The 15,043-nt window shown below is 41.6% G+C and overlaps 1 protein-coding gene across 2 annotated transcripts in view; it reads right to left on the bottom strand.

Annotated features, from left to right (window-relative positions):
• THSD4 (thrombospondin type 1 domain containing 4) overlaps positions 1–15,043 on the bottom strand; it is a 610,875-nt gene that overhangs the window by 48,874 nt on the left and 546,958 nt on the right. For both annotated transcript variants that reach the window (XM_075069580.1, XM_032791936.2), the window contains 3 exons: positions 7,823–7,952; positions 4,551–4,755; positions 2,140–2,313 (listed from right to left, as the gene is read on the bottom strand). In XM_075069580.1, coding sequence (XP_074925681.1) covers positions 2,140–2,313; positions 4,551–4,755; positions 7,823–7,952 — 509 coding nt within the window. The remainder of the gene's footprint in view (positions 1–2,139; positions 2,314–4,550; positions 4,756–7,822; positions 7,953–15,043) is intronic.

Below are 15,043 nucleotides of genomic sequence, written 5' to 3'. Positions count from 1 at the left end.
CCCAGCATGCTTTTATTTATTTTAATTTTTTAAAATAAACATTTTCAGCTATTAAAAAAGTCACATATTTAATCCCGCAGAAATGAAAGTGTCAGGCTTGGAGAAGAAAAAATAGAGAGAGAGATCCAACTGGTAAAGATGCGCTTCATTGAAGTCAATGCAGCTATAGCAAGTTAAACCAGATGAGGATCTGGCCCAGCATGTTCTCAAAGGGCTACTTAAGCTTTTCTATCTTTGAGAATAAAATGCTTTTTTTCTTTCCCACACATAAAATATCACTTGAATAACATTTTACAAGGAATCCAGCTCAACACACTAGAAAAACAAACACAGAAAGGCACTTTGTGATTTACACTACAGCAATAGGATACTTTAGCTGTTAACTTCTGGGTTAGTCCACGTAAGACTGTACATTAACATTATCCTGAGTGACCAGCAACTTCCTCTAAAAGTTTAAATATTCTAAGATTCAATGAGACATGCTCCCAAAAAAAATATGCCTCAAAAGTTAATTGTACTGGGTCCCTTTCATTCCATGGCAGTTAATTAGTCTGTGGAGGGACTGTTGTTAATATTGCTTTCAAATGATGACTTCTATAATATTCCATTGCAGCACTAAGTTTCTCTCTCAACAAATCTAAAGAAAAAGAAGGCTCAGTCTGGAGTTTTGTCATTCAGATCTGAGTAGGATTCTGATAATTTTTTCCACTTACGCTTTGAAGAAATGACTCAGTAGTCAGTTTTAATTAAGCACCTCTTCCAACTCTCTGCTAGAAAATTTCTAAAATTTAAGGAGAATGGAATTTTGAAGAGCTGGAAAGCCTCTATGTCATCAAACTGAGTCACAGAGAATCATAAAATGATCCCATCATGGAATTAAAATTTGTAGCATGACAGACTAGACACAGCAATGTTTGCGTTCATGTTACTGCACTGCCAGAACACATCATCACAGAGAGAAATGACAAGACCTTGGTGGCTCCGCTAAATTCACTCAGTATGCTCCCATGTTGCCTCAGACAAAGCAGGCTGGTCAGCACACAACATGACCTCTGAACCAGAACTGCTGGACCCCAAAGTGTCATAGTGGATTGAATATCGCTGAGGAGTATATATAAAATCTTACAGGTACACCTCTAGCCCGTTATAACCCCACCGACATAACATGAATTTGGATATAACGCGGTAAAGCAGCACTCTGGGGGGGGCGGGGCTGTGCACTCCAGTGGATCAAATCAAGTTTGATATAACACGGTATCACCTATAACATGGTAAGATTTTTTGGCTCCCGAGGACAGCGTTATATTGAAATAGAGGTGTATTTCCTCTGAACGTGACTATCTGCCTGTGGGTAAGGACTGGCCAATGGAGTAAGGGATGGAAGGACAAGGCCTAAGCAATGAACACTGAGTTTGACTTGTTTATGGATAAGATCTGCTATGCGATCCATAAGAGGGACTAAAATATCTTGTAAGTGCTAGCTATGCCTATCCTGTAAGTCTTAATGAAATAATATATATATTACAACTATTAAACAAATTCCCTGGGCTAGATCATCAGATGGTGTAAATCAGCATCTCTCTATTGACAGCAGTTTGACCTTGCCTATGCATCACGGGAACAAGACATATATCCAGTTTCCCTAGGATGTGGAAACTTTGAAAGAATCTTTCTGGAGCTCAATGGGGTCATTTCTATGACTTTGTAGGGGTCTTTTTCTTGAATGGGCTCAAACCAGAACACCAAATCTGAAACCTCCCTACCAAAAAGGACACTTGGGCAGTATCTGGATCCAAACTTAGGGACTCGGGCCTAACCAAAGCAAAACAATAAATCTGAACATACCTAATCTTTAGGGAAGTCTAGATTCAGATCAGATTCCAAATCCAGACTTCAGCCCACACTCCTTCCCTTTGTAGCACTTCTTGAACCTAAAACAAGCTCATGAACCAGTTTATCTTTTCTTTATCTGCATCTGCCTATGTTATAGATTAAAGCAATTCAGTAAAAGCACAAGTATCAGAATTGCCGCTTTTATGATTGATATTTTATATTCTGTTGCACATAGATCAAATTACTCAATTCTTATGTCTCAGAAGGGTGAATGGGACAGTTACAAAAAGCCGTGGAAAGTCTTACCCTGTCACTCCACTCCGTGAGGAACCAGCTCTTAGCACAGGGCCCCATGTCACAGTTTTCAATGTCATTTGGCCGTAGCTTCATATTACACTCCTCGTCATCAACAATGTCTCCAAGATTGCTGACACACTTTACGTCTCGGATCCTCTGCCCCACTCCACATGGCACTGAACACTGTAATAAAACAGACTTTGCATCAGCAGTACATTCAAGACCTAGCAACTACAGTCCAGATCCAGCTGGAGATCATCTATCCATTTACCTCCAATCCCACGTATGCAAAAATCTACATGAGTTGAAGAAATACTGGTTGTTCGGGGGAAGATACCTCAGTAGTTCTATAGATGTGGGTCTCATTCCAATGCATCATATAGGTGAGTTTGGAAAGATAAAAATTAAAAATATAGGGCCAAACTCTGCCATGACCATAAAGAACCTAACCACATTGGAACTGGCGTGGTTCTGCTGCACTGGGAAGCTTTGTTACAATGCACAGAAACTAGGCTTCTGAGCTCCAGAAAGGTTGTCTCAAGGTACTCTGCATGCTTTTGCGCTGCACTCCTGGCCAGGAGAAAAAGCAAAGAATAACTCAAGGGAACAGCTGCTCCTGATCTTCAACTGAAAGTGGGGGGAAGACACCCCTTCCCTGCTCTTCTCTGGCCTTTCTGTATGGAGTGCTGCTTCATACAGCAGCCAGCAGCATCTCTGTCTGGCGAGCTATGCAGCTCACATCATCAGGAAGGAGGGCTAAGAGAGGCAGATAAGGAATCCTGCCTAAGGAACTCCACTGCTGTTGTGACCCAAAACTGAACACCTGGATAGGACCCTGCCCTGCCATTGCTCCTATCACTCTATTATCAAACACTATGTGACCACATAATTAAAGGCTGCATGATAACACATATACACAAGGGTACAAATTAAGTTTGCACAGGCAGCCTTATATCTGGCATTTCCTAACTTCTGAGTGCTTGATACTGTAGCCTTAACATTCTTTTAACACACAAGGTTTGTTTTTTTTTTTAAATTAATGATTATCTACATGGCTGCAAATGATTAGTGCCAGCAACTAGAACATTCATTTTCTCCATAGGGACACGCTCTTTACTCTCCTATCTAAGCAAATGTGAAGCCATGAAAGCATCTAGCAGTAAGAGCATCACTCGTGTAGGATTGCATCTATTTCTTCAATCTCTGACCCGAAGATACTTGCAGAAATCCAAGTTAGGCTTGTGAAACAAGTCAGAAACATATTGGAGTAACACCAATAACAATGATGATGATGCTAACACCTAGCTCTTACATAGCTCTTTTCATCCATAGAAATCAAAGCACTTTACAAAGGAGATCAGTAGCATGATCCCCATCTTACTGAGGCACAGAGAGATGAAATGGCTTGCCCAAGGTCACCCAGCAGTCTAGGAACAGACCCAGGAATAGAACCAAGGTCTTCTGAGTGCCAGTCCAGTACTCTTTTCACTAGGTCACACTGTCTGGAAACTTCCTTAAATCAGGAGTGCCATTTTTTCTAACCAGATCAAAGCATCTGTCATTTATGTTTCTGTGTTGGGGAAAATGGCACTGCACCAAATTGCTTAAGATGCATTTTTAAAATCAGAAGGCTGTCTCCAAAGTGAAAACCTACTTGTACTCCAGTAACCTAACACAATAAACACTTTATTTAAACCACAGAGTTTCCAAACTTAAATGCTTCTCTCATTACAGTAGGCCCTTTCCTCCGGATACCAAAGCATTCTTTTTGGGGGGAGAGGGGCAGGGGAATAAATCAATCACCGGATTTTATTTTGATTCCATTTCATATCACCAGCTAAAATTACTAAAGCAGTATTAGATTTATAATATTTCTTTACTTTGCTTCATAGTACGTATTTTTAAAAAAAAAAAACACCCATCCAAGCCTCTAGGTGCCCTTGCATTTAAATATTATTCAAAATACAAGTGAATAAAAATAAAAACAAAAAAACCTTAACCAGGTACTGCTTCTTACCACCAACACAGACAATAATAACCCTACATGGATTCAAACCCTGGGTAATAATATATGCCCCTTAACTATAAAGCAAGCCGTTATCAAGTCTTCCCTCCCTAAAAACACAGATAAATACATTGACCTTGCAAAGCACTCTGAATGATATTTTAATTAACTAAGTATACATCTACCCTGTCCCTTTTCTCTATTCTCTCTGGTCTAAACAACAGGTTTTAATTGGTCATAACCACATGGCTTGTTTAAATTGCCTAAGCTCACCTACTACCTATTTTGAAAGGTTTTTAATCAAAGCCAAATGTAATCCAATCACATCTGATTAAAGATCTCTGGAGGAATGTTTCACTCCACTGTAGCTCCCCTGAGGTTTCATGCTCCACGTGAACCAATCATTCCCATTTACCGAAGTCCACTCCGTCTGAATTTGCCATTCACTACAAATCTTCAGCTGGCATGTGCTGGTTGTTTCTGGCTTCTCCAAGTGATGGCATCGGTATTGCTGAACCATCAGAGTACGATTGGCATACACTTGTCGGCACAGGACTTGTCGGTGCTGCATACCAAGGCCACATGTTTTACTGCACTCAGACCACTCCCCTATATCCCAGCTAACAGAGAAAAGAAAAAGGAGAACATAATAATGATCCACTGTTAATAAAGATATTGCCATATTGGTCACATTAATCTCATTTCAATTCTGACTATAAGTGTTTGGACAAAAAAAGCCTTATAGTATCATTTAAACCTCTGCGTGTCTTTTGCTGAATACTGAAATAAATAACACTTATTCTTTATATAGGGGACCCCTGCATACTTACAAAGGGTCTACTTGTAGGGTGAAGTGTCACACTATTAATGTGTAAGAGTTGCAGAAGTGGGTACATAGTGATCAGAACATATTTTTAGAGATTGTCTAGCAATATATATTATTTCTGATTATTTTAACAGCATTTCCCAAAACACGTAAAAGCAAGATGACTGCCCTGAGGAGCTTACAAAGATTTTCTGGACATGACACAGGGAGAGAAGTAGTAAGTCAGTTGTCTGAAGGAGGAATGGTAGATGGATCACCTAAATGGGCATTAACTTACATACAAAAATAAACTGATGTGTGACAAACAATGAATAGATGCATTTCATTTCAGTGACTAAGATTCCTTTCCATTAAGACTTCTATTAAGACTGTATATATGTATTTGTTTTATTAATATACATATTTTCATTTTCATGTCATTTTTGGTGTCATGCTCACGGAGGTGAGTGCATTGCTAGTACAAAAGCCCTTCACACTGTTAACTTCAAACTTGTTGTGGAGAATGAGGGCAATAGTTGTATAATTTATCAACAGCACTGTATGCATCTCAGTTTACCTGATTGACAGTATTCTGTCTGATTAGACAGGGTTGATTTAAAACGTAAAGCTTGAATGAAAGGTTATTAGGAAGAACAGCAGGAAACAAAGCTGTGACTAGAGATCAGAGATCTCTGGGGAGAGTATTCCAAGAGTCCTTTAAAGAACATTGGATGGGCTATTATAGGGTTACCATGTTATCCTGGACATGTCTGGATTTTGGGGTTTTAAATAGCCGTCTGGGAGGACTTTGTAACAATCTAAAAAGGTCCAGGATTTCCCTCCCAATGCAGAGCACGGCAGGGCTGACAGAGCGGCTGGGCCAGATTGAGCAGCTCGCATCAGGGCCTCCAGCAGCCAGAGCCCCTTCCCTGCTCCCTCCTCCCCTGCAGCCTCAGCATGCCGTGCCAGCAGCACTCGGGGCGGGGGCTGTGCACTTTGCAGGGAGCGTGGCAGTGTGTCTGGCTCCACGTGAAGTCAGATGTGCTGGTCAAAGCAGCACGGTAAGGAGGCAGGGGGATTGGAGAAGGGGCAGGGGGTTCTGGGGGTGGGGGCAGTCAGGAGACAGGAAGCAGGATGGGTTGGATGGGTTAAGGGGGGGAGCTGTCAGGGAGCAGGGGTGCAGAGAGGGGTCTGGGCAGTCAGGGACAGGGAGGGTTGGATGGGTCAGGAGCTCTGGGGGGGGGCTGTCAGGGGGCGGGGGTGTGGATAGGAGTCAGGGCAGTCAGGGGACAGGGTAGGGAGTGAGGTCCTAGGGGGGCAGTTTGGGTGGGGGGGGGTCTCAGGAGGGGGCAGTTAGGGACAAGGAGAAGGGAGGCTTAGATAGGGGCTGGGGTCCCAGAGGGGCAATCAGGGGACAAGGAGCAGGGGGGGTTGGATGGGCTGGGGGTTCTGTGAGGGGCAGTTAGTGGGCAGGAAGTGGGAGGGAGTGGATGGGGGTGGGGCTGCCCCCCCATGGAGTGTCCTCTTTTTTGAAAGTTCAAATATGGTAACCCTAGGCTATTACTTGGAATTGCCCACCTGGCTCTAGCCAGGTCACAGGCCTATTTTTCCCAGGCCAGGGGTCCTAAGATCAAAAATGACAATAAACCTTAGAACTCCCTGCCTGGAGAGGAAGTGTGTGTGTAGAGAAGCTGACAGAGCAGCACAGATTGCAGCAGGAGCAGTCAGTCAGAGATAGAGGCCCTGCAGGGTGTGTCTGAGGCAGTATAGGCTGCCTAAAGCTTATCCCTTGTCTCAAAGCTTAGGCAAGTCCCTCTGTAGTGTTAACCCTTTCAGCTGCTTGCTATATACCAAGGATAGGCAACCTGTGGCATGTGTGCCAAAGGTGGCACGTGAGCTGATTTTCAGTGGCACTCAAACTGCCAGGGTCCTGGACACCGGTTCGGGGGGCTCTTCATTTTAATTTAATTTTAAATGAAGCTTTTTAAACATTTTAAAAACCTTATTTACTTCACATACAACACTAGTTTAGTTATATATTATAGACTTATAGAAAGACACCTTCTAAAACCGTTACAATGTATTACCGGCACGCAAAACCTTAAATTAGAGTGAATACATGAAGATTCAGCACATCACTTCTGAAAGGTTGCCAACTCCTGCTATATTCCCTTAGGTGAATACACAGTGTGCTGCTTGGAAGGAGCTGTTCTGAGTTACCTTAATCAGCTGCTGATCACAGGCTCCCAGAGGGAAGTGCCTTCCAGGTGCCTGGTACATTTGGGCCTGTCATATTAACATGCTTAGAAGATGGGGGGCTGAGTGGTAGAACGGGGTGGGGTTGCACCCAGAGAGGTGAAGGCAGCAGAAACTGTCACCAGTGGTGCACTCATGAGGGACTGCAAAGGGGTATAATGCATAAGGCACCATTTGCCCTGTAACAGTGGGAACGTAACCTGGTGATTCAGTCTAAAGTGGTGTGAACCGTGGAGTTCTGCTCTAGGAGAAGTGCAGGTAGAGGCTTCTCTCTTGGAAAGAGCACCAAGGGAGAGACTACAGGAGAGATTGCAGTGCACCTCAGCCATCATACCTGTTGAGGATTGGCTGCATTTAACCCAGAGTAAATGACAGCCAATCTCTCCTAACTCCCTTATCTCACATGGGATAACAGTGCTGGAATGGGGGATAAACTGCTATGGCTGCCACTTCCTTAGAAAGGAATAAAAACCACCTCTGACAGGGGAACCCATCAGCTGTCACAAGTGGAAAATAGTTGAGATGTTCACCCTAGAGTCCTATTTAAAACAGCTACCCTCCTTTGTGCAAAGCTTCAGTGACACTGCTGCCTTCATTTTCCAGTGTATTTGCTGGCACTATCTTACAAGGCTGGGCATGGGAAGATGTTGCAGGCTTCTTCTTCTGGCGTGGGCTTGGTGCTGGTGTCACAATAGCTCTCAGACACCTCCTCATGAGAGATTCTGTTTACACAATGGAAGATTGGGTATCGCAACCCTGAAATGGCAAAAAAACAAAAACAAAAAACAAATCAATAATAAGTAGTGCAGATAAAAAGAAAACATTCAACATACACATGACTTAGCTACAACAACAGGATCTGGTACAGAAAACCTAAACACAAGAGAGCAACAGTATAAGGAAAATAGTCCAGATTAGTAGTTTATCCAATGTACATAAACACAAATAAACATAAGTGAAATCTGAATGCTTTGCTGCTTACAGCAATATGACAACTGCAGCTGCCTGCAAACACAAACCACAGCACAACATTGCAAGAGAGGCTGAGAAAATGTTGTGATTTTACTCCATTAAATGTTTATGGGGAGAAATGTGCCTAGCTTCAGCCTGTAGTTGATTTAAAAAATGCAATTTAGCAGCCTGAACACAGGACTGGGAGAAGGAACTGGTGTGTACTAATCCAGCCTCTTTGTCAGATTCCTTTTCTTTTTGCTTTTGGGCAAGTAACTTACCCTCTCTATTTTAGGATTATCATCAGGTAAAAAAGGATATAAAAATAATACCTACCACAATGGAGTGTTTTGAGGCTTCATGAATTAATCCTTTAGGGATGACAAGTACTGGATAGATGTTAAGTATTATTATTTCTCTCCTTTTTTAACTGCTCAGTCTCTTTAGCTAAGTTTTGCACTTAGAGAGAAAGGTGGTGATTTCCTTTGCTTGTGTAACCTGTCTCTTAGGATGGTGAAAAATTAAGACCAAAATGCTAAGTGTGTCACTTCCATTATTCTGTACAGAGAGAATTTTCACCAATTCCAGCAGCTCAGTGAGTCACACAGCTCTAGTTCTGAGATCAAAGAAGAGTTTGTACAAACTCCCTCAAAGCCCACACAGTTCTTTCTCATTCCTGCTACTCTGTTCCAAAGAAAATCCATGTCAAACTTTTCTATCCCTGCCTGTAGCCACTTTATTCGAATTCTTCTCAGGAGATATGCTATATTGGCTGAGCACTAGACCTGTGAAAATCAGGACATTTTCAGTTATCTTAAGTGGGCATCATACGGAGAAGCACCTCAAATCACTAGAACTTTTGAATAGTGAGGCCCAGTTAGTGTGGAGACTGATGGGTGGGCAAAAAAAGAAATAATGCAGTGCGAAAATCAACTCTGACCTGAATGGGTAAGATCCTGCTTAGGTTAGAGGTAAGTACGTTTATACCCCAAAATGAACCGATCACAAACAAAACACATAATTCAAACGAGAATGCAGCTAACTTGATTACCCTTCTTTCCACAGACATACCCTGATATGCTGTCCTGATCTTAATAACTCTCCTTCCCAAATGTAGGGTCTGATCCTGTTTCAGTTGAAAACAATGGAAATTTTGCCATGGGCCTATGTGACAGCTGGGGTAGACCTTTGTTTCTGAAGTAAAACTAGGGTAAAACTATACTGACTCACATTTATGTTAACAGCTGCTGTGCTTGGGAATTTAGGGAAGAACCGTATACAACCTGAAGAGTAAAGTCCCCAGTTTGTTATCAGACACACAGACAACTACTAGACAATGTTTATGGTTCAGCAAGCAGACTCTTGTTGCAGCTTTCCAGTGATCATATTGCACATCTCCCACCCTTACCCAACACCAGCTTTTCTTCCTGATGTATCAGATTTCTTGAAGGCACAATCCTCTATAACAGTGTTTCCCAAACTTGGGATGCCGCTTGTGTACGGAAAGCCTCTGGCGGGCCAGGCTGGTTTGTTTACCTGCTGTGTCCGCAGGTTCAGCCGACTGCAGCTTACACTGGCCACAGTGCGCTGTTCCAGGCCAATGGGAGAGGCTGGAAGTGGCGGCCAGTGGGAGCCACAATCGGCCAAACCTGCGGACGTGGCAGGTAAACAAACCAGTCTGGCCCGCCAGGGGCTTTTCCTACACAAGCAGCGTCCCAAGTTTGGGAAACACTGCTCTACAAGAGAATTTACATCCTGAGTAAAGAGAAGAAAATCCTTACAGGAAAGAAGTGAGAAAGTGGGGCACAAGATGTTAGAGTTGCAGCTTAATTCCTTCCTTCCACCACCAAATATGTTTGTGTCTATTTTAGAAACAAATTATGGGCCCACAGTGCAGCAACCTGCATGGAACTTAGAGGGAGGAGTACAGGTTGCAGAAGGCACCAGAATGCCAGTCTGTGTGCAAATGGCTAGAATGCTAGCTGCACCTCTGTAAATAGTTCTCTTAACAAAAAGCTGGTTGATTGTAGAAACATGGAGTCCTCTCCTGTTGTTACCCAGCATGTAACATATGAAACACGCACATGTGCAGAGTTCAAAGCTGCATGACTCATCGTAAAAGTCCAAATGAGTCACATGACTAAAAGCCCGCACAACTCTGAAACTGGACCATTTGCTGACAACACGCAGCTGTCTCTTTTCTTTTGGTGTATGTGGCAGGGAGGAGTGAACAAAAGGGTAAAACTGTAATAGCAACACCTTGAACATCTTGGCTAATGTGGTATAAGTTAGAAGCCTATTAATGCAAAGAGTCCATTGACACTGCAACTGGCTTACATGATTGCTGACAACGCAGATCTTATGCCATTGGACTGAATGCTTAGTCTGCTCCAGCTCCTTCTATATCTAATTATACACTTGAATCTGCTGTCTAAGTCTAGCATGTGTTGTTAACTAGCCCCACATTCCTACCTCCCAGTGTTCTAAATCTCAATTTAATGGTAACTTTTGGTGATTACTTAAAAGTTTTTAACTGTGTTAACAGATTTGCTGCAGACTCCTGCGTCTCATTCTGTATTTGGAAAACTTATGTTTTTCTTCATCTAACCAGGAGGTTGGCTGAGAGAGAGAGAGCGCACGCACACAGTACATTCAGATGGCTATTTGTTTTAATTGATCTTGCACTAAAGTTTTGTAATAGCTTTAACTCACACCTATGGTTTAAATAAAATAAGTGTGGTTCTAATTAATGCTGTTGGCTGACATGCAGCAAAATATGGCATTTGTAATAAAGGAAATTAAAAGCTTACACATCTGCCAAATTTAAATTCATTCAGCAATATATTTAAATGAGAAGTTTTGCATCTGAAATGCTAATTTACAATAAAATTGCTTACAGAGCCATCTTCATTCTTCCAGTTCTAGTACAAAGTAGGTAACTTAGCAATCAGCAGGGTGCTTTAGTTGTTAGCTTTCTTTATGAATTTGCTTTTTCAGTTAAGAACATTCTGCACACTGCGGTATCACTGTTACTAAATTTCCTATTCATACCATTCTCTCTGTAATGTGTTTCCATTTACAGCTAAGCTAAAGCCTAGATTGTGGCTCTAAGCCACAATCTGTGCTGGAGGACAGAGGAACAGGGAAGCGGAGTTGCTCTCAGGAGGAGTTTCTGTGGTTCCTGGAGTGTACAAACTATAGTGGCATATGCTCTCATGTGTGTCTGGCTGATGCACAGAGTTGGTGTCATAGAAATACCCTCTCTACCACGTTAGCAGTTTGCACAGGCATGGAGCTGGTATTAGAAAGCTACACCCTTGTCTGATCAGGTGGAACTTGAGGACAAGAGCTGGTTGATATTTTTCATCTGAAAAATAATTTAAAAAAAAGATAAATGGCCTTTTTTCAAAATCAAAAACTTCAGTGAAAGGTACATCCAATATTTCTAGTTTTTAATAAAAAATCAATCTTCTCCTTTTTCCTTGATGCCATTCTGCCATGGAATGGAAGAAAATGAATGATGTGTAGGCGCTTTTCTTCTTTTCCTTCCTCCTTTTGCTAGTCATTAACTTCCCAAAGTTGAAGAAGTTATGAAAAATTACAGAGTAGCAAGAGAAGAAAAGAAAAAATGAAGAAGTGAAGGAAACAATGGACATCAAAAACATTTTTGAAGTTGCAAAAAAGGCAAATACGGAAAAAAGTTAAAATTTTCAGATATTATCAAAAAAATTTCTCAGAATGTTTTTAAAAAAGAAATAAAAAATATTCCTTTACCAACTCTGGAAAATGGAAACAAATTCAAAATTTCAACTTTGTGTCAAAAAATTGTTTTGCCTCTCTTTATCATTTCTCTTTGAGAGAGAGCAAAGAACCTGTTGGACCTCAATTGCCTTGGAGGATTATATGGGCAGAGGTTGTCAGCCAAGTAACTCAGGCCTAGATTTGTGACAAACTGTTCATACTATCAGCAAATCATAGTTCTCCCAGTACAGTATTCTGCTAATTAAATTTGGTAGCGTTTTGGACACAAGGTTTACCCCCCGTTAGAACCTAGGGAAGGTATATTTATTTCAGATATTCCTCCTCTATAATTTCAGGGAGTAAGTCTCAGTTCCATAACATGCTGAAAGCTTTCCTGTGATATGATATTTTTCTAGTGTTCTGCTGTTTAATATGGATTCAGATTTCATAGTTGCTTCCCACTGACTGCCAGATATTTAAAAACAGCAAAATTCTGATCATAGGGATTATAAAGGAAAGTTTTCAACATTCTTCCTATAAAATGACTGAACCTCCCTCCCAAAAGCCTTACAGATTTGTGGACCTGTATTTGCATGCAGAATTTCTTGAGCTGAGTACTCAAATGCACAATTCTTTTGCAACGAAACTTCAGCTTCCACCTTCCGAAAATATGTTGGTCCCAATCCTCAGCTGGTGATCCTCACTGATTGCAAGAGAGTTTATGTCTATTTACAGTAGCCAAGGATCCTGCCCGCATACTCAAATCTAAAAGCCATTTCCTAAGTCCAAGCAAAATAATTATGATTTACGTTCACTGCCCCCACTCCAAGTGTCAGACTCCCACAAGTCCTGACTGTAGTGCCGTAACATTTCTGCCATAATTTCCCCAAGTAGGGCAGATTTCCCAATTCATTGTCCAGGATTAGCAGGAAATAGCAATAAAAAAAAAGAGAACATTGATATAATGTGCTTAACTACCAGCTTTCCTGACAGAGATATAATTTGAATTCATTTTGATGATGATGTGCATAAGGATCAGTATGGCATAAAGATTTCACGCACTACCTCAGTTTCATACCTTGGAGCAAGGAGAGAGCCCTAAAGAAAATTAACTAAAATTTCCCCCCAGAGGAAATAGGTTTGCAGAGCAGTCACATCTCTCTAACAGCTCTATATTCCCAGTAACAGAATACACTATCAACTCCCTTTACATCATCACCTTTAATTGTCTTCCCTCACCTCAGGACTATGCTCACTGCCACAAAGACACTACCTTTCCTCTATGTCCAGAGTTAAAAAGTTTCCTTTATTCTAGCTCAACCACAATTTCCCCAGCAGCTTAACAAGTTATACGGAACGTGTACAGTTGTGTTTTGTTAGCTATATCAGTAGCCCTCACATACTCCTAACTGGCGAAGCTTTCTGAGAGAGCCTTTCCATTTTATAATAAGCTCAGCTAGGAGGTATGTGTTGACAATACCTGGAGTTAAGTGTGACTGGTGGCAGGACTTCTCAGGAGGGCTTTAAACTAGGTTCGATGGGGACAGGTGAGCAAAGCCCACAGGTAAGTGGGGAACAGGAAGACCTGGGAGACGGGTCAGAAACAAGAGGGAGCATAGGCTATAATGGCAGAGAGAAAGGAGGGTCAGGGCAAAACTGGGAGGCAAATCAAAGCATACTAAATCCTATATACAATACAAGACATAGGGGTAATAAGCAAGGCACCAAACTGGGAAGTCTAATAAATAAAGTACACTAAATGAACATTGCTGCATCACGAAACTGTGGGACAATACACGATTGAATGTTGTGGTGGATGGTAATAGTTGCTCAGAGATAGACAGGAAGGAGGAGGCGGTGCCTTATATATGAAAAATTACACAACTTGGACTGAGTGAGTGACCGAGGAGACAATGTTGAAGTCTCTGGGTTAGGATAAAAGGGAAAAAAACAAGGGTGATTGTCCGTGCTAGGAGTCTAACTACAGCCACACAACACGTGGAAAGGTGGATAGGCTGTCTTTAAACAACTAACAAAATCACCAAAGCCCAAGATTGGTGTGATGGGGGACTTCACTAACGCAGATATATGTGGGAAACAATAACACCCGTGGGCCGACTATCCAATAAGTTGACTGCATTGCAGACAACTTTTATTTCAAAGGTTGAAAAAAGCTAAGGGGGCAGGGAGAGCCTGTTCAGATTGATTCACCAATAGGGAGAATAGTTGAGAATTGGAAAGTAGAAGAAACTTGGGGAAAAGTGATCATGAACGAACATGAGTTGCAATTCTAAGGAAGGTAAAGGAGTACAGCAAATAGAGATACGGATCTTCAGGAAGGCCGATTTTGGTAAGCTCAGAGAGCGATATGTAAGGTCGCATGGGAATCAACTGAGGGGATAAAAAACTAGGAGAGTTTGCCAGTTTTTCAAGAACCTATTAAGGCCCAAAAGCAAGTTATCCGATGTAGAAAATAGAAACATGGGCAAAAGCCACCTTGGCTAACCACTGAATCTTCATACCCAAAATAAAAAGCCCGTCATATAAAAATGGAAACTAGTCAGATACAAGATGAATATAGGCACACAACAAGACTTAACAATACATTACGAAGCAATTAGGAAGACCAAGATAGGTAGCCCACTGCTCAGTGAGAGGAGAAACATAACAGAAACTTTGGAAAGGCAAGATGCTAAGACTTCTTGTTTCATCTCACTGAGAAGTCTGAGCAATGTCTAAACATAGTGAATGCTTATGGGAAGGGTAAGGTTCAGAAGATCAATAAAAAAAGACCAAGTAAAACATCACTGTAGAAAAGTTAATCCTGCAATCACTAGGCCTGAGAAATGCTCCAGAATACTCAAGGATTAATAGAGGAGTATCCTGAGCCCTAGCATTATCGTTGGAAAGCAAGAATGGGAGAGATTCCAGAAGACTGGAAAAGGCAAATATATGCACATATAAAGGAATAAAACAACCCAGAAATAAACTAGTAGTTAACTCGTGCCAGGAGATAAGAGCAATAATAAAGAAATCATCTGCAACACTTGAAGTGGTAAGGTGATAGGAATAGCCAGCTGGATTGTAAAGAACAAACGTGTCAAACAATCTGATACTTTCTTTGATAGAGAATGAGCCCTCTGTGAAGGAAAGCG

Source organism: Chelonoidis abingdonii, chromosome 9 (genome assembly GCF_003597395.2).
Source record: "Chelonoidis abingdonii isolate Lonesome George chromosome 9, CheloAbing_2.0, whole genome shotgun sequence".
In the NCBI taxonomy this organism is placed as follows: domain Eukaryota; kingdom Metazoa; phylum Chordata; order Testudines; family Testudinidae; genus Chelonoidis; species Chelonoidis abingdonii.
This window is presented reverse-complemented; position numbering and strand designations above follow the sequence as displayed.